Source organism: Loxodonta africana, chromosome 11, assembly GCF_030014295.1.
Source record: "Loxodonta africana isolate mLoxAfr1 chromosome 11, mLoxAfr1.hap2, whole genome shotgun sequence".
NCBI lineage: Eukaryota > Metazoa > Chordata > Mammalia > Proboscidea > Elephantidae > Loxodonta > Loxodonta africana.
Window position 1 is genome coordinate 24,626,059 of NC_087352.1, and position 27,798 is coordinate 24,653,856.

General features: G+C 50.2%; 2 protein-coding genes and 1 long non-coding RNA gene across 3 annotated transcripts; 1 reads left to right on the forward strand and 2 right to left on the reverse strand.

Moving 5' to 3' along the window:
* Window positions 1–473: 473 nt before the first annotated feature.
* Window positions 474–13,882, forward strand: ZNF865 (zinc finger protein 865). The gene is made up of 2 exons (XM_064294290.1): window positions 474–546; window positions 10,249–13,882. Exon 2 carries the CDS (start codon window positions 10,275–10,277, stop codon window positions 13,434–13,436), a length of 3,162 nt encoding a protein of 1,053 aa, XP_064150360.1. The 5' UTR covers window positions 474–546; window positions 10,249–10,274; the 3' UTR covers window positions 13,437–13,882.
* A 4,575-nt stretch (window positions 13,883–18,457) lies between these two features.
* Window positions 18,458–22,105, reverse strand: ZNF784 (zinc finger protein 784). Its single transcript, XM_003406868.4, has 2 exons — window positions 21,906–22,105; window positions 18,458–19,814 (listed from the first exon to the last, which is right to left on the reverse strand). Exons 1-2 carry the CDS (start codon window positions 21,981–21,983, stop codon window positions 18,927–18,929), a joined length of 966 nt encoding a protein of 321 aa, XP_003406916.1. The 5' UTR covers window positions 21,984–22,105; the 3' UTR covers window positions 18,458–18,926.
* Window positions 22,106–25,251: 3,146 nt separating this feature from the next.
* Window positions 25,252–27,722, reverse strand: LOC111749634 (uncharacterized). The gene is made up of 2 exons (XR_002784840.2): window positions 27,471–27,722; window positions 25,252–25,449 (listed from the first exon to the last, which is right to left on the reverse strand). It is a non-coding gene; the product is annotated as an uncharacterized LOC111749634 (long non-coding RNA).
* Between the last annotated feature and the right edge of the window lie 76 nt (window positions 27,723–27,798).

Sequence of the window (27,798 nt, forward strand, 5' to 3'; positions counted from 1 at the left end):
AGTTCTAGAGGGGAGGGGCTTGGTTCTTAGGGGGAAAAAGAGGAATTTAGGAGGGTAGGGGTGAGGAGGATGGGCTTTGAGGCAGTGGGCGGGCTTGTAATAAGCTGTGGAGTGGGCGTGGCCCGTAGCGGGGGCGGGGCTTAAATGTCAGCGTGAGGCGAGAGGTGTGGCTTAACCGGACGTCAGAAGTGTCTGGGTGGTGCCTAAGGAGAGGAGAGAGCGCAGGCGCACCTTGCTGTGCTCGCTCACCGGAAGGGGCCTAGGCTTTCCCTGGTCCGCGTCCCCGAACCAGTGCGCAGGCGCCCTTCGTCCTTCCCCGTCGCAGCCGCCGCCGCCGCCGTCTCCTCTTTCCGCTCCTCCACGCCGGCGCCTAGGGGACGGGAGCGACTTCCGCTTCCGGAAGGGCGGGCGGGCGGGCAGGCGGGCGGCGCGGGGCTGCCGAGGAGGGGGAGGGGGCGGCACTTCCGGTCGGGCGCTCGGGTCTCCCCGGAGCGGCGGTACCTCCTCCGCCTCCTCGGCCTCCTCCCGGCGGAGACCCCGGCGCCGGTGAGTGACGGGGCGTGCGGGGCCCCGGATGCAACGGGGGCGGGGGGCCCTGCCCTGGCCCGCTCTGGTCCACAGAACGCCCCCAATCAGTGCTTCTCCCGCCGGGCCTCTGCCAGAGGTCCCCCAGTTCCAGCCCCTTCATAAGATCACTCCAGCTATCTCTATATTAACACCCCCGTGTAGGACAGCTGCCAAAACGCTTTCATCCATGCGCGCCCTAAACTGCTGCCAGGACTCACCATTGGTGCTTTTTTATAGTATTCCTTCCATATAGCCCCCCATCCTTGCTTCCTCCAGGACAACCCCCAGATGGTACCAGCATTGACCCTCCCCCGTAATACATGCCGATGGTGAAACCTTCATTAGTATCCCCTATAGGATTGCCTCCAGACAGCTTTGCCTTAGTGATTTACTGCAGAACTGCCCCCCATTATTGCTATCCACACACACAACGGCCCACCAAAACTCTTGCCGCCTTCCGCCAGAATGCCCCCTTTGATGGTGTGGAAATAATTTTCATTCTGGGCAGCGCCAAGAATGCCCTTTTTTTTTTCCTCGCCTTCTCCTTTGAACACCTCATTGACTCCCCGTGAAAATATCCCTTTCAACCTCCACCTGCCCCAACAGAATAGCTCCCCCTAGAGTTCTGCTCTCATGCGCACAATTCCTCCTCCTTCAGGTAGAAATACCTACCTGTTTAGCTCCAGGTTCTTAGGAAATACTCCTGCCCCGCCTCCCACCCCACCCTCGTTTTGGTAGTTTCTGTCTGCAGTGCTTCCCGGTGAAGCTTTCCCTCCCAGAATGTTCCTCTTCCCCGGCATAAACAACTCTTGACCTGTCGTGCGACTACCCCCCCAGGGACTCCCTAGAGAAGACCAACTAGGGTGACCTCCTTTGCCTAGGCATTCACTCATCCATCCTTCATTGGACAGTCACTGTACTAGATCCAGGGGATACAGCTGTGAAGGAGAGAGATGCGCATGGTTTTAGGTCTTATACGGTTTTGCAGTCAGCTCAGAGGAGCCCTGGTGGCGCAATGGTTAAGCATTAAGCTGGTAACCGAAAAGTTGATGGTTCGAACTCACGCAGCAGCTCTGCGGAAGAAAGACCTGGCAGTTTGCTTCTGTAAAGATCACAGCCTAGAAAGCCATATGGGCTAGTTTTTCTCTGTCAACTGAGGTCGCTATGAGTCAGAAATTGACTCCACAGCACCCAACACCAACAACACAGACTGGCTGAGGAAACAAATAAGATAAATGATGTTCATTGGGTTCTCTGAGAGAGCCTAATTTGGGGGCTGGGAGAGTGACTACTTTAGCTATCTCAGGAGAAACCTGAATTAATGAGCAGCAACTTAGCCATGCAGAGGTGTGGGTAAACTGTTTCAGGCAGTGGGAACAGCAAGTGCAAAGGCCCTAAGATGACCTTGACAGTGGTGAGTGGACGAGGGGTAGCAGGGAGGCCAATAAGTTTGGAGCAGAGGAATTGATGGGAAGAGTGAGTGGAGAGAAGGTTTGATCTCATAGGGCCTTGGAGATTAGAGGCATTGGAATAAATAATCTAACCTTCATCAGCTCTACCAAGCCCAGGATATTCATTCATTCATTTGTTCACTAACTCCATGGTGTTTAATGAACATCTCCTATGTGTTGCAGATGCACCAGGGAATAAAATAGGCACAAATTCCTATCCTTGTGGAGTGGATATGCTAGGTGAGGGGGCAGACATTAAAAAACAAACTACAGTTAAAACTGTGAGAGCTGGAACTCACCATGATTGTCTTGTTTTCCTAGGTCTCAAGTTTTCTGCCTTTGACAGGGTACAGTCTTAACCACTTTTCTGTCTCTCCTTTTAGTGGAAAGTATTTTAGTTTTCCTTCTCTGAGAGGTTTCCACCTTACACAGGTTCTGTCTTTTGCAGATTTTACTCTGTATATGTGTGTGTGAGGTAAAATACAGCTAGAAAAAGGAATAGAGTTACAGGGGCTGTACTGTCAGAGATTGTGGCAGGAAGGCCTCTCTTGGGACATAATATTCCCAATTTCTATTGTTTGTCATCTTGTCCCACCCCCCTCATCCCTGAGTGTCACACATACACACAACTGGGTGCAAAGTTCTCTCCTCCTGGTCCATTGCACTTATTGTTCCCTCAGCCTGAAACAGTTCACCCAGATGTTTCAAGCTCTAGGGCAGAGAACTGCTCTTAACAGCTCCTCTTCCCCCTGCCAAGAGTGAACTGGTTAAGAGGATGAGCCCTGAATTCCACTAGGATTCGTATCTTTGAGCAAACCACTCCCCCTTTTCCTAGCCCCATTCACTTATTCAACACATATCTATTTATTCAGCACCTGTATGTACCTGGTGCTATTCTGGGTTCTGGAGATAGAGCAGTAAACAAAATAGGTAAAAATCCTTGTTCTCACAGATCTGACCTTTTAGAAGGGGTTGTTAGTTGCCATCAAGGCACTTCCTACTCCTGGCAACCCCATGTGACAGAGTAGAACTGCCCCGTAGGGTTTTCTAGGCTGTAATCTTTATGGAGGCAAAACACCAGGTCTTTCTTCTGCAGAGCCGCTGGGTGAGTTCAAACCACCAACCTTTTGATTAGCAGCCGAACACTTAACGATTGCCCCTCTATTACTCCTTTTCAGAGGAGAAGACAAGCAGACTATACAGCACATTAGGTGGTGGGAGTGCCAAGGAAGGAAATGGAACAGAGCAAGGGAGATCAGGATTGTTGGCCTGGACCACAGGCTGCAGTGGTTACAGAGAACCTTGTTGAGCAAATGACATTTGAGTAAAGATGTGAAGGAGGGCAGGCAGGGAAAGGGGGGATAGGGGGGACTGAGAGCATTCCAGCCAGAAAGAACATCAGTGCAAAGGAAGGAGCAGCCAGCGCAGAGGGAGGAGCAGCCAGTGCCACAGGAGTAAGAGCCAGTACAAAGGGAGGAACTTCAGTGCACAGGGAGGAGCAGTTAGTACAAAGGCCCTGAGGCAGGAGCAGAAGTGTCATGTTGGAAGAGCAGCCAGAAGGCTGTGGGGAGCAGACTGAGAGCCAAGTAGGTCAGCATTAGGACTTTTACCTAGTGAGGTGGGGGTCACTGTAGGGGTTTGAGCAGGGGCGCAACATAGTTTGGCTTTAGTCCTTCTGTGTGTAAAATGGGAATAATACTGATGCTTATCCCATGGGTCTGTGGTGAAGCTTGAATGAAACAAGCCACACAAGGCACCTAGCATCATGCTTGTTAATTAGCATTCAGTCAGTGTTGGTGGTTGTCCTGGGGTCTAGCCAAGAGACCTGGGATTAGGTAGCAGAGGTGGGTCTGTAGGTGAGGAAAGCACATTTTCAGTATGAGGTGGAGTGGGGAGGATCGTCCTTTATTTAGGAAGGAGAGATATTGAAAATCAGCATATTGTAGTGGGTAAGCTTTAGATAAATGAGCTTTTGTGTCACAACAGTTAAGTACTCAGCTGCTAAACTTAAAGGTTGGCGGTTCAAACCCACCCAGTGGCTCTACAGGAGAAAGACCTGATGATCTGCTCCTATAAAGATTACAGCCTAGAAAACCCTATGGGGCAGTTCTCCTCTGTCACATGGGGTTGCTATGAGTTGAAATCAATTCGACAGCACCTAACAACAAGCTTCAGATGGGGTCCCTGGGTGGTGCCAACAGTTAAGTGCCTGACTACCAGCCTAAAGGTTGGTGGTTCAAACCCACCCAGAGACACCTCAGAAGAAAGGCCTGGTGAGCTGCTTCCAAAAGGTCACAGCCTTGAAAATCCTATGGACCAGTTCTTCTCTACACACGTGGGGTCGGTATGCATTGGAATCGACTGGACAGCAACTAGTAACAACAACAAGCCTCAGATCCCAGCCCGGCTGCTTGTTAGTTGTGTGACTTTGGGAGATTAACTTACCTCGTTGACCCTCAGTCTCCTCGTTTATAAAATGGACCCAATAATCATAACCATCTTCTTGCGTTATTGGGAGGATTCGTTGAGTCAACACATGAGAAGATTCAGGAGATTTACTTGGCACTTAGAAAGCACTTGCTCAATGTTATGTATGTTACTGTTATTGTTATTAACAGACTAGAATTTTATCACAGGGCAGATTTATGGCGGCGGAATGACCCACAGGGCCGGGCATCTGAAAGACCTGGAGTCAAACACCTGCTTTAGCCTTTACTGGCTATGTGACCTTGAGAAAATGATTTCTGTCCCCTGCGCCTCAGTGTCCCCATGTATAAAATGGAGCCAGTAATGGTACTTACTTCACAGAGCTATTGTGAGGAGTCAATGCAATGGTACATATCAAACTCCTGGAACAATAAACTTGAGCTATTATGGTTGTTACTGCGGTTGCTTGAGCACTCCTGCCCTTCTGGGCTCCCTATAACGCCTCTTTCTGCATAAACCCTTCCCATGACATATCTCCCCTGAGAATGACACCACTTCCTGGCTCCAGTCCCCTCAAAAGAGGAAATGTCTCTTCTGTCCCTATGGAAATAACCAAGAGCCTGATCAGCTGTGTCCCCCACAGATTAAGCTGTGTCCCTGCCCCTTTTACAGCAGTACCCCTTCAGCATCTGCCTGTTCTGCCCTTCTCATAACTTTACTGCCCCAGAATTCCTTCTCCCAGGGCCCCAACCCGAACATCAGTTCCATCTCTCCTAAGTTTTCCCCTCCCTTAGAGTGCTCTGGTCAGCTCAGCCTCATTCCTTCACTCATTTAACAGATGTATCTTGACACAGGTATTTTGGCTGTAAACTTTCCTATAAGCACTACTTTAGCTGCACCTCATGAGTTTTGTTATGTTTTTGTTTTCATTAACCTGAAACCATGTGCTAATGTCCCTTGTGATTTCTTCTTTGACTCATTGGAGACTTGGGCATGTGTTGGTTTTTTGTTTGTTGTAAAAATATATATAACATATTTGCCAATTCATTTTTCAGGTGTACAGTTTAGTGATATAATTACATTAGTCATGTTGTACAACCATAATCCATAATCGTTGCCAAATTTCTAAGAAGCGTCTTGTTTACTTTTCACATATCAGCGAATGTTTATTGAGCACCCACAATGTACCAGGGACTGCTAGGTGCTGGGGTGCAGCAGTGAACAAGACAGGCCAAGTCCTTGGTCTCTTAGTAAGGGGCACAGAGAGTAAACTGCAAAGAAATATAAAATAAGTTAGTGGCGATAAGTGTGATGAAAAAAATGCAGCAGGATGAGGGGAGTGATGGGTGGGGTGTGTTTTTAGCTAGGATGTCACCTCTCTTGGAGGTAACACCTGAACAGGTAACATCACACCTGAAGGAGATGAGAAGAGCAGCCTTGTGGAAATCTGGGGGAAAATGTTCTAGGCAGAGGGAATGATCTCACCACATTAATGCTCCAACTCCTCAAGAAAACTAACCAGGGAGAAAAATGTAGAACAAAAAGTCATATTCATAAAAAAAAGACCAGACTTAACCGGCATGATAGGGATTGGAGGAACCCCCAAGACTATGGCCCTAAGTCACCCCCCTGACTTGGAACTGCAGCCATTCCCAGAAACCAACTTCAGCCAAGCAATAGACAGGCCTAAAAAATAATAACACCCAAAAAGAACGTGCTCCTTAGAGCAAACAATTATACGAGACCAAAAGGGCAACATTTGCCCAGAAGCATAGATGAGAAAGCAGGAACGGCTAGGGAAACAGGCAAAAGGCAATGGGGAACCCAGGGTGGAAATGGGGAGAGTGCTGACACAGTGTGGGGATTACAGCCAATGTCATGGGACACTTGGTGTACAATTTGTTGAATGGAAAACTAATTTGCTCTGTAAACTTTCATATAAAACAATAAAATTTTTAAATTTCATATAAATGGGATCATACAATTAAAAAAAAAAGAACACTAACCACCCCTGCCCCCCAACCTGGCTCCTTGTATAAACTTCCCTCATAATGCAGAGAGTACCCCCAAATAAGGCTCCTACCCCCATGGTTAAGGAGCCCTGGTGGTGCAACAGTTAAGCACTCGGCTGCTAACCGAAAGGTTGACAGTTTGAACCCACCCAGTGGCTCTGCGGGAGAACTGGCAATCTGCTTCCATAAAGATTACAGCCTATGAAACCCTGTGGGGCAGCTCTGGTTTGTCACATGGGGTTGCTACGGCTCGGAATCGACTCGTGACACCTAACAACCACCACCACCCCCATAGTTCTACTACCACCTTCTTCCACTACCAGGTAACAACCCAACCCCTGGCATATCAGTCAGGGTTCTCCAGAGAAACAGAACCAACAGGAGACATAGATATAAAGAGATTTATTTCAGGGAACTCACTCACGCAGTTGTGGAGGCTGGCAAGTCTGAAGTCTGTAGGGCTGGCTTGAAACTCAGGATCTTCAGTTGATGTTGCAGTCTTGAATCTGAAATTCATAGGGCAGGCCAGGAGACTGGACGCTTAGGCAGGATTTCTGTGTTACAATCTTAAGACAGAATTCTTTCTTCTCAGAAAACTTTTTAAGGCCTTCTACTGATTTAGATGAGGCCCACCCACATTATCCAGGGTCACCGCCTTTCCTTAAAGGCAGCTGATTGTAAATGTTAATTACATCTACGAGATACCTTCACAGCAACATCTAGACTCGTTTTTTAAAATTTTACTTATTTTGTTGTTGTTGAGAATATACCCAGCAAAACATACAATTCAACAGTTTCTACATGTACAATTCAGTGACATTGATTACATTCTTCGAGTTGTGCAGCCATTCTTACCTTCCTTTTCTGAGTTATCCCTCCCCCATTAACGTAGACTTGCTAGGCTGTCTCGTCTTTGAAGTTGCTGTTGTCACTTTGATCCCGTGTAGATCTTAAAAGAGCATAATGCTCAAGGCAGACCTTTTTTACTAGTTATGTTAAGCTGTTGTTTGGCTTTAAGAAGACTTCAGGGGATATTTTTGGGTTAAGGTTGAAAGATTATCTCAGGGCAATAGTTTCAGGGTTTCATACAGCCTCCATGGCTCGAGAAAGTCTTGAGCCCATAAGAATTTGAAATTCTGTTCTGCATTTCATCCCTTTTGGTCAGGATTCTTCTGTATCTAGACTAGGTTTGATCATATAGCTGGGCACTATAGCCAAGCTGACACATAAAATTAACTATCACGCCTGATAAAACACTGCTATGGGGAATGGGAGTGGGGTTCTCTCAGGGTGGTAGAGCCAGTCCATCCAGCCACAAACTGTTGGCTCTGTGACCTTGGGCAAGTCACTCCTCAATTTTGGAGATTCATTCAGTTGATATGTGTAAAGTGCTTCTGACTGGCTGGCATGTAGGAAATGCTCCATCAGTGTTACCTATTATTAACATGTACTGTCTCTGGATGGCACAGATGGTTAAGCACTTGGCTGCTAACTGAAAGGTTGGTGGTTCAAACCCACCCAGAGGCGCCTTGGAAGGAAGGTGACAGCCTTGAAAACCTTATGGAGTACAGTTGTACTCTGACACACGTCGGGTTGTCATGAGTCAGAATGGACTCGACAACAAATGGGGTTTTTTTTGGGGGGGGGCGGGGGGTTGCTGTAATGAAAGCAGGCCAGGCAGTGACTTCTTTCCCAAAACACCTTCACTCTCATCTGCTGCCCAATAGCACCCTAAATCCCTACCCTACTCCACACATTCTCATACCACATGGGTTCTACCTACAGCCTTCTAGTTACCTCCCCAGCCATGCCTGTGCCCTTCCGGGGGATCTGATTCAATAAAGGAGGTGTGAAGGGTGAGTCTAGTCCAAGGACAAGGACACTCAGAGCTAGAGACTAAAAATATCTAACTCTGGGCTGGGAGTGACGATGGAAGAGACACTCACCTTTCACTTGTGGGAGGAAAGAGCAAGCCAGGTGGAAATGGGATGAGAGGCCAGCTGCACTAGATCCACTGAGCACAAAGCCAGGCACCAAGCGGAGGGTGGATGGACAGAGAAACATGTCAACCTCGTGGGTCCTTCTCCCACTGGCTTTCCACTAGCTGAAGGGAGGCATTTCCTGAGGCCCCCGGGTGGGTGTAAGAACTCAGGGATCCATTACCAGAGCTAAGGTTCCAGTGGGGAGGACACACACAGAGCCTGACAACCTGGAATGCCAGTTTCTGTAAAGGAGGCAGCCCGCAGGATGGCTGATGGTATGCTGGGGACAGGAATCCCCTCAAACAGCGGTGAGGACAGGAAGGGCAAGGGTTCATTCTACCTGAGCGTCTGCTGTCAGGCCTGGGCCAGGTGTGTGATGTTTCTGATGGCAGAAAGAGCCACAGGGATTGAGTACGGATTAATGCTTTCATCACATTCTAATTCAGTCCCCTGACAGTACAGCGGTTATCGCCTGTATTAGTTTCCTAGGTCTGTTGTAAGGAAGTACCACAAAGTGGGTAGCTTAAAATAGAAATTCATTCTCACAGTTCTGGAGGCCAGAAGTCCAAAATCAAGGTCTTAGCAGGGCTGCGCTGGTCCCTGAAAAGGCTCTCGGGGAGGAGTTCCTTGCCTCTTTCCGCTTCTGGCGGTTCCTGGCAATCCTTGGCTTGTGGCTGCATCACTCCAATCTCTTCCTCACTCTTAACATGGCCGTTTTCCCTCTGTGTGTGTCTGTGTCTAAATTTCCCTCTTATAAGGACACCAGTTGTTGGATTAGGGCCCACCCTAATCCAGTATGACCTCATCTTAACTTGATTACATCTGCAAAGACCCCACTTCCAAATAAGGTTGCATTCACAGGTTCCGAGTAGACACGAGTTTTTTGGGGGGGACACTATTCGACCCAGTACAGAGAGCTTCCAAAGTGCTGGGAACCATCTGTCTTAAGAGCTTTATACATGTTAGCTTGTTGAATCCTCGCAACAACCGTCTGAGGTAGTTATTTGTTTTATCACTCCTGTTTATGGGTGAGGAAACTGAGGCACAGAGAAGTTCAGTAACTTACCCGTGATCACACAGCTAGAAAGTAGTGGAGCTTCCATTCAAACCTGGCATTCTGGCTCCAGAGTCCATCCTCTTAACCACTATGATAAACCAAAAAAAAAAAAAAAAAAGCCATTGAGTTGATTCTGACTCATGGTGACCCCATACGTACAGAATAGAAGGGCTCCATAGGGTTTTCAAGGCAGCAGATTGCCAGCCTGTCTTCCGAGGCATCTCTGGGTGGTTTCCAACCGCCAACCGTTCAGCTAGTGCGCTTAACCTTTTGCGCAAACCAGGAACAGTGGAATCGCTATGATAGAAACTTAGGGTTCTGGTTGTACAGAGGCAAAACCTGGGGGGGGGCGTTGAGAACAGAGTGGCCGGGGGGACACTGACAGCATAGAGTCTAGGAGGAGGGGGGCAGAGAGTAGAGTGCCTGAAAAGGAAAGTAGAAGTGGGGAGAAAGGGGGGTTTGCTGGGGACCTGGGGGATGGACCGAGAAGGTGGTGTGTAAGGGTCCCCAAGAGACAGGGAGAGCTGGAAGGCTTAAGAGAGACAGGAGGGAGTGGGGTGAGGGGAGGCATTGAGGAACAAAGGTGAAGAGAAGGACAGAGTTGGAGAGGCCACGGGGTGGTGGAGCTGAGAGGGAGATCCCCTCTGTGGGGTGGAAAGACAGAAGGCTCCGATGTAGAAGTGAGGGAGTGGCGGGCTGGGGAGACTTGGCATCCTGGTCCCAGTGCCTCAGACCCACCCTCTTCTTCACAGGGTCTCCCAGCTCCCACCTGCCCGCGATGGAGGCAAACCCAGCAGGCAGCGGTGCCGGGGGCGGCGGGAGCAGCGGTCTGGGGGGCGAGGACGGGGTCCACTTCCAGAGTTACCCCTTCGACTTCTTGGAATTCCTCAACCACCAGCGCTTCGAACCCATGGAGCTCTACGGGGAGCACGCCAAGGCTGTAGCTGCCCTGCCCTGTGCTCCGGGGCCCCCGCCCCAGCCCCCGCCCCAGCCCCCACCCCCTCAGTACGACTACCCTCCCCAGTCGACCTTCAAGCCCAAGGCAGAGGCACCTTCATCATCATCCTCCTCGTCCTCCTCTTCTTCGTCTACGTCCTCCTCCGCCTCCTCTTCCCAAGCCAAGAAGCCGGACCCGCCCCTGCCCCCCACCTTCGGGGCCCCTCCGCCGCCTCTCTTCGATGCTGCCTTCCCTGCCCCGCAGTGGGGGATCGTTGACCTCTCTGGACATCAGCACCTTTTTGGGAATCTGAAGCGAGGGGGGCCAGCTCCCGGGCCAGGGGTGACACCAGGGCTGGGCGCGCCTACTGGGGCCCCGGGGCCACTGCCTGCACCCGCGCAGACCCCGCCAGGACCCACTGCAGGGGTGGCCTGTGACCCCGCCAAGGACGACAAGGGCTATTTCCGGAGGCTCAAGTACCTGATGGAGCGGCGCTTCCCCTGTGGTGTGTGCCAGAAGTCCTTCAAGCAGTCTTCGCACCTGGTGCAGCACATGTTAGTGCACTCCGGGGAAAGGCCGTATGAGTGTGGCGTCTGCGGCCGCACCTACAACCACGTCTCCAGCCTCATCCGCCACCGCCGCTGCCACAAAGACCTGCCGCAGGCCACCGGCGGCCCGCCCCAGCCCGGTGCACCCCTTCCGCCCCTGGGCCTTGCCACGCCTACAGCCAATGCCGCAGCCACCGCTGCTGCCACCACCGTTTCTTCTGGCGTACCAGCCACTCCTGTGGCCTCCGCTCCCTCCACAGATGGAACCTCAGCCCCCGCGCCCCCGGCCAGTGTAGGGGTGCCTCCTCCAGCCACGGGGAGTGGGGAGGGCCCCTTCGCCTGCCCTCTCTGCTGGAAGGTCTTCAAGAAGCCCAGCCATCTGCACCAGCATCAGATCATCCACACAGGCGAGAAGCCCTTCTCCTGCTCCGTGTGCAGCAAAAGTTTCAACCGTAGGGAGAGCCTCAAGCGGCACGTGAAGACGCACTCCGCAGACCTGCTGCGCCTGCCCTGTGGCATCTGCGGCAAAGCCTTCCGAGATGCTTCCTACCTCCTCAAGCACCAGGCGGCACATGCCGGGGGCGCAGGGCCGCGACCCGTGTACCCCTGCGACTTGTGCGGTAAATCCTACTCGGCGCCGCAGAGCCTGCTCCGGCACAAGGCCGCTCACGCCCCGCCGGCCCCCGATGCCTCCAAGGACGCTCCGGCCTCGGGCCCGCAGCCTGCGCCCCCCTTTCCCCCTGGCCCCTACTTACTGCCCCCGGACCCGCAGGCCACTGACAGTGAGAAGGCGGCCGCAGCAGCGGCCGCCGTGGTGTATGGCGCCGTGCCCATGCCGCTGCTGGGGGCGCACCCGCTGTTGCTGGGGGGCGGCGGCCCCAGCGCCGCCGGGGGCTCCGGTGCTAGCGCGCCAGGCAAGACGTTCTGCTGCGGTATCTGCGGGCGTGGCTTTGGGCGCCGCGAGACCCTGAAGCGCCATGAGCGCATCCACACAGGCGAGAAGCCGCACCAGTGCCCTGTGTGCGGGAAGCGCTTTCGCGAGTCCTTCCACCTGAGCAAGCACCACGTGGTGCACACGCGCGAGCGGCCCTACAAGTGCGAGCTCTGCGGCAAGGTCTTCGGCTACCCGCAGAGCCTCACGCGCCACCGCCAGGTGCACCGCCTTCAGCTGCCCTGCGCCCTAGCCGGCGCCGCCGGGCTCCCAGGCACCCAGGGCGCGGCGGGGGCCTGCGGGCCAGGGGCGGCTGGCAGCGGTGGGGCGCAGCCAGAAGCGCTCAGCTATGCCTGCTCCGACTGCGGCGAGCACTTTCCGGACCTTTTCCACGTCATGAGCCACAAGGAGGCGCATATGGCCGAGAAGCCATACGGCTGCGACGCCTGCGGCAAGACCTTCGGCTTCATCGAGAACCTCATGTGGCACAAGCTGGTGCACCAGGCGGCACCCGAGCGTCTGCTGCCGCCTGCGCCCAGTGGCACCCAGCCTCCTGACGGCAGTGGCGGTGGGGCAGATGCGGCCGGAGCGCTGGACAACGGGCTGGCGGGCGAGGTGGGCGCTGCTGTGGCGGCGCTGGCGGGCGTGGCGGGCGGCGAGGACTCAGGCGGCGCGGGGACCGCTGGGGGTGGCAGCGGGGGCGCGGGCCCCGAGCGCTTCAGTTGCGCCACGTGCGGCCAGAGCTTCAAGCATTTCCTGGGCCTGGTGACGCACAAGTACGTGCACCTGGTGCGCAGGACTCTGGGCTGCGGGCTGTGTGGCCAAAGCTTCGCCGGTGCCTACGACCTGCTCCTGCATCGCCGCAGCCACCGGCAGAAGCGCGGGTTCCGCTGTCCTGTGTGCGGCAAGCGCTTCTGGGAGGCTGCTCTGCTCATGCGCCACCAGCGCTGCCACACGGAGCAACGGCCCTACCGCTGCGGCGTGTGCGGCCGCGGCTTCCTACGCTCCTGGTACCTGCGGCAGCACCGCGTGGTGCACACGGGAGAGCGCGCTTTCAAGTGTGGAGTGTGCGCCAAGCGCTTCGCTCAGTCCTCTAGCCTGGCGGAACACCGGCGGCTTCACGCCGTAGCGCGGCCGCAGCGCTGCGGCGCCTGCGGCAAGACCTTCCGCTACCGCTCCAACCTGCTGGAGCACCAGCGGCTGCACCTAGGTGAGCGCGCTTACCGCTGCGAGCACTGCGGCAAGGGCTTCTTCTACTTGAGCTCGGTGCTGCGGCACCAGCGCGCCCATGAGCCGCCACGGCCGGAGCTACGCTGCCCTGCCTGCCTCAAGGCTTTCAAGGATCCAGGGTACTTCCGGAAACACCTGGCGGCCCACCAGGGCGGCCGGCCCTTCCGCTGCTCCTCCTGCGGTGAGGGCTTCGCCAACACCTACGGCCTCAAGAAGCACCGTCTGGCCCACAAGGCTGAGGGCCTTGGGGGTCCTGGAGCAGGAGCAGGCGCCTTGGCAGGGAAGGATGCTTGAGCAGGGGGCTGCCCACCCACCCCTCCAATCAGATGTCCCCTCTGGACCCCCAGCCTGGCTGGTGAGCGCACTTCCTCCTCCTTGCTGTCACCCAATTCTTCAGAAAGTAAAACAGACTCGCTTCCTTCCAGACCTTTCAGTACAAACTCAAGATTGCATCCCTCCCATCCTGGGCCTCTCTGGCCTTCACCTCATCCCATCAGATGCGAACTTGATTCTCCATCCTCCCCCCTTTTTGTAGCCCTCATCAGCCCCCAGTCAGCTTTGCTGGAGGTGGGGTCTGAACTGCCCGCACCTAGTCGCTGTGAATCTGACTGGTCAGTGGAATCTGAGCGAAGTTGGGGGGGCATGAGGGGGGACTGGGTGCTCTTTTGGATTCTGGGGGTGGGGGTGGGCTGGGAGACGCGGCTTGTACAGAGCGGAGAATAATAAATCTTATGAACAGGGCTGCTTCAGTCCTTGCGTCCCAGGGAGCTGTTGTTTCCTCTGGGATCCTGATTCCCCAACGCCCTCTGCCTCGCCTTCTTCCAGCTTTTACTCATTCAACTCGTATTTACTGAGGTTTTAACCCTATTCCAAGCTTTATCGTACAAGTTGGGGGTATGGAGATGGAGGAGACAGGTAAGTCTCTCCTTTAACATGCCTGGACTCCTTCCATGGTGTTTTCCCTAATTATTCACCCAGCCAACATCCCTGGAGAGACCTCCCTGCCAGCTCCTGTGCCGGCCACTAGAGAAACAGATGACTCCAGCATGCATCCTTGCCCTCTAGCAAGAAGAAAGAGAACTCTTACTGAGCTACCACTGTGTTCTGGCCTCGTTCAGACTCTTGCTCGTTATACAGATCACGCATAGTCCTTGCCCCTGCAGGATAATACTTTTGGAGTCTTCAAAAGGCCTTTCACACAGTTTGGCGGTTCCTCAATAAGTTAAACAGAATTACCATGTTGTTATTAGTTGCTGTTGAGTCAATTCCGACACATGGAGGCCCCACGTGTGCAGTGTATAACTACTCCATAAAGTTTTCAAGGCTGTGACCTTTCAAGAGCAGATCGCCAGGCCTTACTTCTGAGGCACCTCTGGGTAGGCTTGAACCACCAGACTTCCAGTTTGTAGTTCAGTGCTTAACCATTTGCATCACCAGGGACTCCTAGAATTACCATACAATCCAGCAATTGCACTCCAAGATGTGTACCCAAAAGACTTGAAAACAGGGCCTCAGACATATATGTATACCAATGTTCATTGCAGCACTATTCACAATAGCCAAAGGTGGAAACAACCCAAATGTTCAACAGATGAATGGATAAAAATGTTATATGTACATACAATGGCGTATTATTCAACCATAAAGAGAAATGAAGTCCTGATACATTCTACGACATGGATGAACCGTGGAAATACTGTGCTTGGTGACATAAGCCAGGCACAAAGGGCAAATATTGTATGGTCCTACTGATACAAAATATCTAGAATAGGTAAGTTAAGACAAAAGATTAGTGGTTACCATGGGGTGGTAGGGGTGGAGAATAGAGAGTTAAAAAAAAAAAAAAAAAGCCCTCTCATAGCTCTCATTTTGACTCAGAAGAGTGAAAGAAATGGCCTGTGATATATGTTTAACTATCCCATTTGTTTAAAGAGGAGTCTGAGGTCCTGGAAAAGCACACCTAGTCAATCCATGGTAGAATTGGGTCTCCAGTCCCAGGGTGCCTCAAACCTGAAGCTTGATGACAAAACTGGGTAAGAGGGGTGCTACCTGGACAAGTCCATTTTGATGCATGTGAGGGCCTCAGCCTGGTGTGGCCACCATGTTCTAATGCTGGAGACTGAGCATGAATCAGACCTTGTGCTCAGAAACCACAGGGATATGGAGAATCACAATATAAGGGATAGAGGAGTATCACAGGGGCTAAGCCAGCACTGTTGATTCACCCATCAGACTAGGGGGCTAGAAAAATCTTCCTGGAGGAGAAGGTCAGACCTGAACAGTGACATAAAGCAACAGGAGCTTGCCAGGTGAAGGCATAGACAAAGAATTCTAGGTGGAGGGGTTGGAGTGTTTAACTAAGCCCAACTATTCTGGAGAACTTCAAGGAGATTAGTATGGCAGGAAGCAGCCCTGGTGGCTCAGCGATTAAGCACTGGACTGTTACTGAAAAGTAGGCCGTTCAAATCCACCAGCCGCTCTACGGGAGAAAGGTATGGTAGTCTGCTTCCATAAAGATTTACTGACTTGGAAACCCTATGGGGCAGCTCTACTCTGTCCTGTAGTGTTGCTGTGAGTCGGAATCCATTCAATGGCAATGAGTATTATGGCTGGAGGGCAGAGTTTGAGATGGGGTGGAGCAAGGGTGAAAAACATCTGGAGGCAATCTCTAAATTGCACCCCCCCAATTTCAAAATGTATAAATGTTGATAGTGGCCAAATATTAGCAGAAACGCCTTCCCTCCTTTTGTCCGGTTGCCTCAGTCAGGTGCCTTTCATATTTATGGTGCCTCGGAATGTCATTCCAAGTCTTGTCTGGTACCCCCTCTAACTTGTGCCTGTGAGCAAGTTCCCCTCTGCCCTCGCACCCACCCCCATGCGTCTGGTTTGAGCTCTGGAATATGAAGCTGAAGAGGTTGAGGCATGGAGTGGGGGGAGGAAGGAGGGCTAGATCCCGAAGGGCCTTGAATTCCAAACTGAGGAGTTTGGATGGCTTTTGCAGGATCTCAGAGGCTAGAAACTGGTTATGACCCACTGATGTGTTTGTTTAGTCCATGCATTAAAAAAATAAAAGTTTGACATAGTGGTGAATATCTGAAAATCAAAAGATTTTACATAATGCAAACTAATGGCAGTTCTCGAAAATTTATAAGATCCAGCAACCCAGTCTGCATTCCTCACTGGAGCTGAGCAGCCATTGCCCTCTTTAGATGGGGCACACACTTCCCAGTTTGCTGCAATTTCCACTGCTCCTTGTTGAGTCCCCACACCGACCTCAAGTGTCTGTTGCTGTATTTCACTCCGCTTGCGCTGGTATTTTCCCCTTGAGCCCAGCTTCTCTCACTTTTATTCACATTGTCACCCAGCTCCCACAGGCATTCACGTTTGTAATCACTTCTCAAAGCAACAAGGAGCTGTGGGTTGGTGACAAGGTTGGGATCTGTTCTTGAAGGCTCCCTGGGGCTGCAGTATGGAGAATGCAGAGAGCACAGCCCAGGTGTTGGGAAGCTGGCAGGGCTGCTGCACAGCTATTCAGATGTGAGATGATTGTTGGTACAAGGGTAGTGGCAATGAAGTGTTCAGATCCCAGAGATATTTAACTGGCTCAACAGGGGGAGACTGATAAGGGATTAGACATGTGGGTGACAGATAAGGAAGGTTTAAGGAGCCTGCCATGGGTGGTGATGCCAACAAGAGAGGAAACATGGAGGAGAGTTCTAGAGCAAGTTCCGGTCATGTTGAGTACAGCTGCCCATGGGTCATCTATGGGTTTGTTGCGTGGGTGATGAGTGAATAGGAAGGTGTGCAGATCAGGGACTCTCCCTTCTTAAAAAGCATGCCAGCCACAGGAGTCCCTCCTTTTTGCCAAACTTTCCTGTCCCCCACTGTCATAGCTGAACCACATATTGCCATCAAGTTGATTCCAACTCAAGGTGACCTCACATGTGTCAGAGTAGAACTGTGCATCATAGGGTTTTCAAAGCAGATCACCAGACTTTTCTTCCTGAGGCACCTCTGGGTAAGTTAGAACTGCCAACCTTTTCAGTTAGTAGTCAAGTGCTTAACCTTTTGCACCTCCCATGCAGCTCTGAACCACATAACATTTCTTGAATAGCCAGAGATTATTTACCCCTTTACTTTTTCCCTTCCCCTTCTGAAAGCATGAGGGGATTTTTTTCCTGAGCTTCACAGAGAGAAATCTGGTGGGGTCCTGGAGGTAAAACTCCCAAAATGTGGGGTCCCTATGGCAGGTCCTCCAGGAATCTTTAATCTCTCAAGCTAGTCCGCACATCCTCCAGCAACTGTTCAATTACTCTTTAAGTTATCCTACCCGATGTTGGGTCTAGCAGCAGAAGGTTCTATTTCTGGCAAGGGGTGATGCTCTGTATCAGCCTGTCTCTCCAGTTTCCTGGGCAGCAGTTTGCTCTGTGATCTCCATTCTCTGATGGATCTAAGCATTTTTTTCTGTTTTCCAGGTTTTTTTTTTTTTTCTTGTTGTGAGGATGGGAGTTATGGCTTACAAGCACTTACATGCCAGACTGTAAAGTGGAAGTCTTTACTTCCATTTTGAAGAGGAGGAAACAGAGGTTTGGAGAGAGGTACACTGAAACACTGGCAGCAAGACCAATGTGGTCCCTTTACCCCTGCCCCCGAAAGGCAGACAACCCAGATACAAGACCAGCATAGAGAAACCCTTCAGAAAGTCCTTTAATAGGAATGGAACTGGAGGTTTCCCACCACAGCTCCAAGTCCTCATCTCCCCACCACCTCAGTGGCTCCTCTTATTCCATACCCACCACATCCAAGTTTTAAATCCCGACTAGCCCGCCATGCCATCATCAGCCAAACCTTCTTTCAGATTGCCTTGAGGACTGGGCAGTAAGCTGTTTGCTTCAAATTGGGAGTGGAGGGTATTAGAGAAACCTGAGGCTACTTTGTAGAACTGGGAAACCACAGGCTCTGAACCTAAAGCTTTCGAAGGGGCATATGAGGTGGCTGTTTGTCATCTATGTTTTCAGTTACCTCCAAATAGGAGTCTAGGTGGGTTAAGGAAGGACCGCCATGGGGGTGGGGGTAGCAGCTTTTGGAGTAAAGATCCTTACGGTCAGGCTTACATGCTCGAGGCCTCAATGGCTCTTGGTTGTGACTTGGGGACCCTCTGGCTTCAAGGTGATGGGATCCGAGTCTCTTTATGGGGCACCTTGTGGGCATCTTCTGCCAGAGGGTGGGTAGGTACCCCAGGTCCAGTGCAATCCAGTGAGGTAGGCAAATGATTCCATCCTGGTCCACCCTAGGGAGCCCCCAAGGACAGTCCAGCGTTCTGCAGATGGAGGGCTAGACTAGAGGTGCTATGGTAGGCCCCGATTCCACCCCTTCCACTCAACCCTGGCTTCTCCTTCATAGTGTCCAGGCTCTCTTGTGAAGAGTTGTGTTCTGTTGTGGCTTGTTGTGTCTTATACAAGGACAACCCAAAGAGGAGGCAAACGGGGCAATGAACTAGTCCATGCTCCTGGTGCTTAGCTGGGCATCCAGGGGGCTGCAACTGTACCTTTTTCTAAGCCTCACAAGGGTGTTGCATGGGTTTGTGGGGGGTCCTGAACCTGGGTCTTCCTCTCCTCTCCCTCTGTTGTCCAACCCTACCTGTTCATGGCTATCTCGTTTAGTCCTTATGTCATTTCTCTCCAACCTTACCTTTTCTGCTCCCTGCCTTTTTCCCCACCCCCCTCCCCTAAAATCTGCCTCCTACTTCCATGTTAATTCCCCCATGTCCCTGACTCTCCAAGCCTACTGGTCGATCTCCACTTTCACATTCACGGTTTCCCCTCGCCCCTCTTCCAAGGTGTTTCCCACCCCACACTTGCTCCCTGTCCCTGCCACCAATCCCAGTTGGCCCCCCGAGTCTCCCAACCCAGGCCCGGGCCCGTGGAAGTGGGTGCGCTGGTGCTTGCGGAAGTTGGAGGAATTGTTGAAAGTGCGGTCGCAGAGGGAGCAGCGGAAGGGGCGCTCGCCTGTGTGGATACGGGCGTGGCCGCTCAGCACTGAGGACTGGGTGAAGCCCTTGCCACAGATGCCGCAGTGGTACGGCCGTTCGCCCGTGTGCACCCGCTCATGGTCACGCATGTCTGAAGAGCGGCGGAACGGCTTGGCACAGAACCTGCACGCGAACGGCTTCCCCACAGCCGCTCCTGCTGCTGCTGCCGCCATCACCACCTCCGCCCTCTCCTGGGCCACCCCGGGCCTCTGCTCCGGAGCCGCTGCTGCTTCTGGAAGCCTCTGGGATGTTCCCGGCTCCACCCCGTGTCGGTGCTGGTGCCTGAGCAGAGGCGCCAGGGCCTTGAAGGCCCGGGGGCAAAGTGGACAGCGGTAGGGCCGCTCCCCTGTATGCAGACTGTAGTGGGCCCGGAGGCTGGCAGGACCTGGGCAGCTGTGGCCACACACATGACACCGGCTTGGGTCCCCACCCTGTCGGCCACCTTCAGTCCCAGCCAGGTGGCCATGTTCGTGGAAGAGCAGCTCGGAAACCAGCCGGAAGGCAGCTGGGCACAAGGCACAGTGGAGAGAGCCTGGCTCCGGGGGCTCAGGGACCAGGTTAGTATCTGTCACCTTCACCACCTGGATCTCGATGAGGTCACTCGGGGGTGTAGTGGGGCGGCCATCATCAGGCACCAGGACCTGAGCAAAGGGGAGAAGAAACAAGGAGCCTGTGGACCTGCCTGGAGACCTCCTCCTAGCGTTTCCCCAACACTGCCCCACTTATTAAAACATCCATCTCCTCTTACAGAATAATCCTGATCAAAAAGGGGGGAAATGTAGACCAGAATTTCAAATTCTCATAGACTCCACACTTGCTGGAGACATGGAGGCTGGGTGAACCCCTGAAACTATTGCCCTGAGATAATCTTTAAACTTTAAAACAAAAATATCCCCTGAAGTCTTCTTAAAACCAAACAATAGTTTAGCTTAACTAGTAAAAAAGGTCTGCCTTGAGGATTATGCTCTTTTAAGATCTATCTGTACAGGATCAAATTGACAACAGCAACTCGAAAAATTAAGACAGGAACCTTAGGGGGCAGTGAGTTTATGTTAATAGGAGAGGAACAACTCAGAAAAGGAGATAAGAATGATTGTACAACTCGAAGAATGCAATCAACGCCACTGAATTGTCCATGTAGAAACTTGAATTGTATGTTTTGTTGTGTATATTCTCAACAACAGAAATAAATAAAATTAATTATAAAACAAAAATAAACAAAAAAACCCCTCCATCTTCTCTGTGGCGTATGGGCCCTCAACTCCTAAACCCTGTTCTCCATTCTCCAGGATTCTGCTGTATCCCCAGCAAGTCTTTCCCTGTCCAAAATACTGTTGATTCTCATTATTTGCAGTGGTTATGCTCTATAAGGTCCCTGCGAACAATGAATTAGCAAATACCAAACCAGTCGCGAAGCAAGTTTTTCGATGCACTTTGCATGTCTGCAAATGACCATGAAAGCCGCTCAAGTCTCGATTTTCACATTACAAATACATTTTGGTAAGTACGCGAATTTGCAAATATGGAATCCATAAATAATGAAGATCGACTGTTGTATCAGGGATCCATCCATTTCTCTTCTCCACCCTAGTTAAAACCCATCATGTCTTGTCTTGACAACTGCAAGAGCTGTATAAATGGAATCTGATTCTGCTCCTGCCCCCTCATAATCTACCTCCTTACAACAGCCTGAATGAGCTTTTGAAAATGTAAATCAGATCAAGTCATCCTCCCACTCAAAACCCTCCAATGACTCCAACTGCACTTAAAATCCGAAATGGTTACCATGACTTATACTCATCGTGATCTGGCTCCTGCTTTTCTCTCTGACTCCAGTGTAAACATAAGCCAACACACAGCTGACTTCTCTGTCTAAATTTAGCTCCCCTCCATCCCCCCATCACATCGCACTTTGTGTTTCCTTTATAGAACCTATCACAATACTTATTGTTTCCTCTCACTAGACTCCAAGCTCCAAGAGAACATTGTCTTTGTCTCTCTTGTTCATCTCCATCCACAGTCAAAGGAGGCGCTCAATACATGTTTGTTGAATGAATAAATGTCCTCAGTTACTCTCCAATCCTGACTGGAGGAATTCAGAGGTTCCTAAGTTACAATGTAGCAGACATTTCTCCCTCAACATGACTCCTCAGTCCCTTTCAGAATCATCCCTCCTCCCAACGTGGGTGCCCCTCCCCAAGTCTTTCAGAGTCACCTTCTCAACCTTCTACCCAAGTCCACTAGTCCTAAAATGTTTCTGGGGCTCCACCCCTCTTCAGTCTCTGCCTCCTATGGATACAAACACAACCCTTGACTCCTTCACTGGACGAAGTCCCTCTTTAGATGTTCCATCCAATCCCAGCAGACAACTCCATCCTCAAACCCCGCCCATAAGAGCCCCACCTCCGGCCCCTCCCCACCCACAGGCTCCTCCTTAAGCCCCACCCCCAAACATTCCCAGCCATTGGCTCCGCCTTCATTTCCTTCCCTCCATACCGATAGGCTCCCCTCTAAATCCCGCCCTCAAATCCTCCTCTCAGAATCCATACGCTCCTCCCCAAGCCCCGCCCCAAACCCTCCCCTCACTCAACTACGAAAAGCTCCGCCCCCAAGGCTAGAACCCTAAATACCTCCCCTGTTCAGCTCTCACAGGCCCCGCCTAGGTCCCGCCCCCTGCCCCACGACCTCCTCCTGCCTCGAGCCCCGTGCCCAGGCCCCTTCCTCTCCCGCACCAGGTCCGGTGGCTCCGGAGATCGGGACGCCGAGGTCGGTGAGCTCTGACTCGGGGGCTCCGGGCGCGCGGCAGCCATCTTGTGCCCAAGACCCGCCCCCGAGGCCAAGCGTCTCTCCGAGAGGGGGCGGGGCTCGGGCTGCGTAAGAGCTACGGCGCAGGCGCACTGGAAGCCGGCAAGGTAGGGTGGGGATTGCAGCTCCAAGGGAAGTTGAGCTCTGGGATCTGTCAATCCTCCCTGAAAAAAGAAAGACTCACTTTGATGCTAGGATGTTTGAAACACCTTGTGAACAAATTCGTTTCCCTGTCTGGCAAATTAAGCAGACCCGAGGATCCAGCAGTCAATTGGATGTCACCAGGATTTAATAACATTTGTTTTCGTAGTACACAAATATGTTTTTATAGTGTTAGGTTTTGTCGTTATCTTCTCTGTAGGATACAGTAGTAATGCAAAGTTTATAAATGTGAGGTTTTTAGAAAGTCAATTTAAAGAAATATTCAGTAAACAACAGTACAGGTGGTTCTTGGCTGTAGCAAAAGTAAGAAAGCTGCTATGACGTTTGAGAAACGCTGACTGGGAGGAAAGCGCTTGAAGACAAGGGCTTTCGGCAGCACCAAGGACAGGGCTGGGGCTCTCCTTTGTTGTTCGTTGCCGTGAATTCCGACTCATGGCGACCCCATATGTGCAGAGTAAAACTGCTTAGGGTTTTCAAGACTGTGACCTTTCAGAAGCAGATCGCCAGGCTTTTCTTCCTAGGCGCCTCTGGGTGGGTTCGAAGCGCCAACCTTTTGGCTATTAGTGAATGGTTAACCATTTTCACCATCCAGGAACTCCTAACTTAAACATAGGTAAAAAGTATAGGGTCGCTATGAGTCAGAATCGACTCGACAGCACTGGGTTTTTTTGGGGGGGTAATAAGTAAACAATAGTACAATTGGTCCTTGGCTGTAATAAAAGTCAAGAAATTGGTATAACGTTTGAGAAACTATGATCAGGAGGAAAGGGCCTCAAAGACAAGGGCTTTCGGCAGCACGAAGGACAGAGCCGGGGCTCTCCGTTTTTAGTTGCCATCCAGTCCATTTCTGACTCATGGGGACCATGTGTGTGCAGAGTAGATTGCTCCATAGGGTTTTCAAGGCTGTGACCGTTCAGAAGCAGATCACTAGGCCTGTCTTCCAAGGCGTCTCTGGGTGGGTTTGAACCACCAGCCTTTCAGCTAGTAATCAAATGCTTAACTTTTCACCACCCAAGTACTCCCAACCACTGACTCATTCCACACTCGGGATGTGTGACGTTAGGTAGGTCACCACGCTTTCTCCTGTATAAAACTGTAAAGGTGTTGTGAACACCCTTGGAGAGAAGAGACATGGAAGAACTTTGGAACACCCTTAAATTATCTTCTTGGAAGGGCAGAGTAGGAGACATGTAGACATTATGACCATTCCTAAATATTCTAAAGAATGTCTAGAGTTACATGATAGAGCTACCATGTTGTTCTTGTTGGGTACCATTGGGTTGATTATGACACATAGCAACCCCACGTGAAAGAGAAGAACTGCCCCCGTAGGGTCTCCTAGGCTGTAATCTTTACAGAATCAGTTTGACAGGTCTTTCTCCCTTGGAGCTGCTGGATGGGTTTGAACTGCCAACCTTTTGGTTAGCAGCCAAGCACTTAACCATTGCACCACTAGGGCTCCTTAGAGCTACCCTATGACCCAGCAATTCCACTCTCAGGTATGTACCCAATGGAAATGAAAACACATGTCCACACAAAAGCTTGTATATGAATGTTCATAGCAGTATTATTCATTATTCATAACAGCCATGAGGTACAAACAACTCAAATGTTCATCAATTGATGGATGGATAAACAAAATATGGTCTATTCATCTAATAGAATGTTTGGCCATAAAAAAAGAATGAAGTATTCATACATGCTACAACATAGATGAACCTTGAAAACATTATGCTAACTGAAAGAAACCAGTCACAAAAAACTACATATTATGATTTCATTCATATGAAATGTCAAGAACAGGAAAAATCTATAGAGACAGAAAATAAAGTAGGGGCTGCCATGGGCTGGGGAGGGCAGGGGAGGAATGGGGGGAGTGATAGTTAAAGGGTACGGAGTTTCTTTTTGAGGATAAAAATGTTCTAAAATTGTGGCAATATTTGCATATATCTGTGTGTACCAAAAACCATTGGATTGTATACTCTAAAGAGGTGAACTGTGTGGCATGTGACTTATATCTCAATAAAGCTGTTAAAAAAAATTGACTGAACATGATCTTTTGGGACCAAGCTGTAGTTCATATTTAACAATTAAAAGCCTTTATGGTGGGTATAAGGAGCCCTGATGGCGCAGTGGTGGAGTGCTCAGTTGCTAACCAAAACGTTGGCAGTTTGAATCCATCTAGTGGCTCCACAAGAGAAAAATATGGCCGTCTGCTTCCGTAAAGATTACAGAATTAGAAACCTGATGGAGCAGTTCTACTGTAATCTTTACGGAAGCAGACGGCCACATTTTTCTCTAGTGGAGCCACTGGATGGGTTCAAACTGCCAACCTTTTTTGTTTTTGTTTTGATGGTCCGTGCATGGTGCAATTAGTTTGCTCTCAGCTACTAACTGAAAGGTTGGAGGTTTGAACCCACCCAGCAGCATTGCAAAAGAAAGGCTTGGCAATCTACTTGCATAAAGATAACAGCCAAGAAAACCCTATGGAGCAGTTCTACTGTGTAACACTTGGGGTTGCCCTAAGTTGGAATCAACTCAATGGCAATGTGTTTGTTTTTTTTTGGTTTATGGTGAGTATGTGGATTTTAACTACGCACTTCTTTACTTCTTTAACTATGCACTTTCTCTGTGTTTCAAATTTTCATAATAAACCGTTGGGGTGGGAGAACCTGTAGATAATTTGTTAAATTCGATTTTTTAAAACCTCAAAACAATTCCATGGATAATTCTCATTAGGCTGTAAGCGCCTTGAAGGTAGACACTATGTCCATATCGTTTCCTGCTGCATCGACAGTGCCTACATACCTGGGATGTTACAGGCATTCAATAGGCCTTTACTGAATTAATGAATCAATAATAAATGTGTGAATGAATAAGTAGCTGGTAACAATGGTTGTATGAAGTCCTAAGCCAGCAGTAATTCTCAAAGAGTATTGACTGTCCTCAATCCTTCCCGCTGGGTCTTCAAACAACAACAATAACATTAACAAAAATAAGTACTGTTTACTGAGAGCTTATTGAGTGCAAGGCAGGGACAGATCCAGGTTTTGTGAAGTGTGAAGCTTATACACTTAAGAAAGATATAGAAAGTAAAAATACACAGTAAGGTATGCATATGAATGTTTATTTTGAGAAAATAAATCTCAACCAAATACAAAATTGAAAAGATAACACTCACCATATGCAACCCCAAATTCTTAAAATATACACAATATTTTTATTAATTTACCGCCTGACACAGCTGTATAATACATCTCCCTCTACATTCCTTGATCAGCTTTTCTCATGACAATTTCATAATATTTTCTGTAGAGAGAATAGAAGGATAATCTTTGCTTTAATGTGGTTGATGAAAGACATTTTTATTATTGGTAGTTTAAGAAAGTTTTATTTCAGAGTCACACTTGTAAATTTTTAGTATTGTCAAGTTTGGGAAAATCTATATCAAGTTTCTTTCACATATGAATTTAAGGTTGCAGGACATTGCAAGCTTTTTTGAGCAGGGACTCATCTTAAATACTCTTTGAACACTCATTACCGAAGGCCTTGGAAGGGGCTTATGCAGGTGAGGAGTCTCTGAGGCGTAAACTTCATTAGCCTCATGGTAAATCCACCTTCACAGCTATGCTTAACGACTTTTTTTTTTTATTGTATTTTAATGAAGGTTTATAGAACAAACTAATTTCTCATTAAACAGTTAATAAAAAACCAAAACCAAACCTGCTGTCGTTGAGTAGATTCCGACTCATAGTGATCCTATAGGGCAGAGTAGAACTGCCCCATATTTTCCAAGGAGCGCCTGCTGGACTCGAACTGCTGACCTTTTGGTTAGCAGCCAGAGCACTTAACCACTATGCCACCAGGGTTTCCAAAACAATTAATACACATATTACTTTGTGACATTGGTTGGCAACCCCACAACATGTCAACAATCCCTTCTTGACCTTAGATTCCCCAATACTAGCTTTCCTGTCCCCTCCTGCCTTCTTGTCCTTGTCCCTGGGCTGGTGTGCCCATTTAATCTCGTTTTGTTTTAAGGACCCATCTAACCTCAGGAGTGACTTCATTACTGAGCTGTAAGGGTGTCTGGGGGTCATACTCTCCAGGTTTCTCTAATCTCTGTCAGACCAGGAAGTCTGGTGTTTGTGTGTGTGTGTGTGTGTGTGTGTGTGTGTGTGTGAGAGAGAGAGAGAGAGAGAGAGAGTGACAGGGTTAGAATTTTTTCCACATTTTTCTTCAGCTCTGTTTGGTGCCCTTTATTGTGATCCCTGTCAGAGCAGTTGGTGGTGGCGGCTGGGCACCATCTAATTGTGCGGGACTCAGTCTGGTGGAGGCTGTGGTACTTGTCCATTAGTCCTTTGGCCTAATCTTTCCCTTGTGTCTTTAGATTTCTTCATTCTCCCTTGCTCCAGACTAGATGAAACCAGTGGAATATCTGAGATGGCTGCTCACAAGTTCTTAAGACCCCAGATGCTACTCACCAAAGTAGAATGCAGAACATTTTCTTTATAAACTATGTTATGCCGGTTGAGCTAGATATTCCGAGACCATGGTCCCCACAGCTCTCAGCCCAGTAATTTGGTCCCTCAGGGATTTTGGATGTGTTCGTGGAGCTTCCATGACCTTGCCTTGGGCAAGTTGTGCTGGCTTCCCCAGTATTGTGTACTGTCTGACCCTTCACCAAAGTTACCACTTATCTGTTGTCTATTTAGTGTTTTTCTCTCCCACCTCTGCCCTCCCTCGTAATCATCAAAGATTGTTCTTTTTGTGTGTAAACCTTTTCATGAGTTTTTACAGTAGTGGTCTCATACAATATTCGTCCTTTTGTGATTGACTTATTTCACTCATATGCTTAACTACTTTTAAAGAATTAACATCTACTCTGCTAAATGTGAAAGGGAATCAAGTCTGGGAATCAGACAGGAACCTGATTGTGAGGGCTCCAAATGCCTCTTTTAGAAGTCTTTGTTTCTACCTACTCCATCTAATTTAAGAGGGAAAAACACTGAGGTTCTAAGAACTGGGAGTCAGGACTCTGGCTTCAGTCCCATTTGGTTCCTGACTGACAAGTTTGGAGCGACTTCCTTCCCCGCTGTGGGCCTCTTTTTCCCCAGGCTATGAAATGAAGCGGGCAGTTCCCAGCCTCCTCGTCTGTCCCCGGCACTGCCAGAATAAACATGAAACGAGAGGCAGGAAGCTCCTCTGTGAATAGCGAGAGACATTTTGTGCCCGCCTTCTTGGAGAGGAGGCCCAAGCGGAAAGCCTTACGTTTCTCTATGCCTTACGTTTCCAGCCGGAGCAATTTCGCAGAGGACCCGGAAACGTACCTTCTTCCTGGGGTCTTCCCTTAGAAATCACGGTACCTCCTTCACCGTTGCCAGCTCTTCTGTAAAGGCATTCTCCCTCTGGCCGCCCTTTCCGTTCAGCAGAACCAGAAGGGAAGCCCAGATACCGGAAGCGACGGGTGCGGGAGGTGGATGGCCGAGATAACAATCGGGGGGAGGCGGAGAATCATAGAGAAGTTCGCGGCGGATAGAGTGGCCAGGTGGGCGGGAAACAAGAGGAAGCGTGTGGGTAGATTGCGGGTGGGGGGGGGGAACTATAGAGAGATCGGTGGAGGCTAGAAGGGCCAGGGTGGGAGGGAAACGAGAGGAG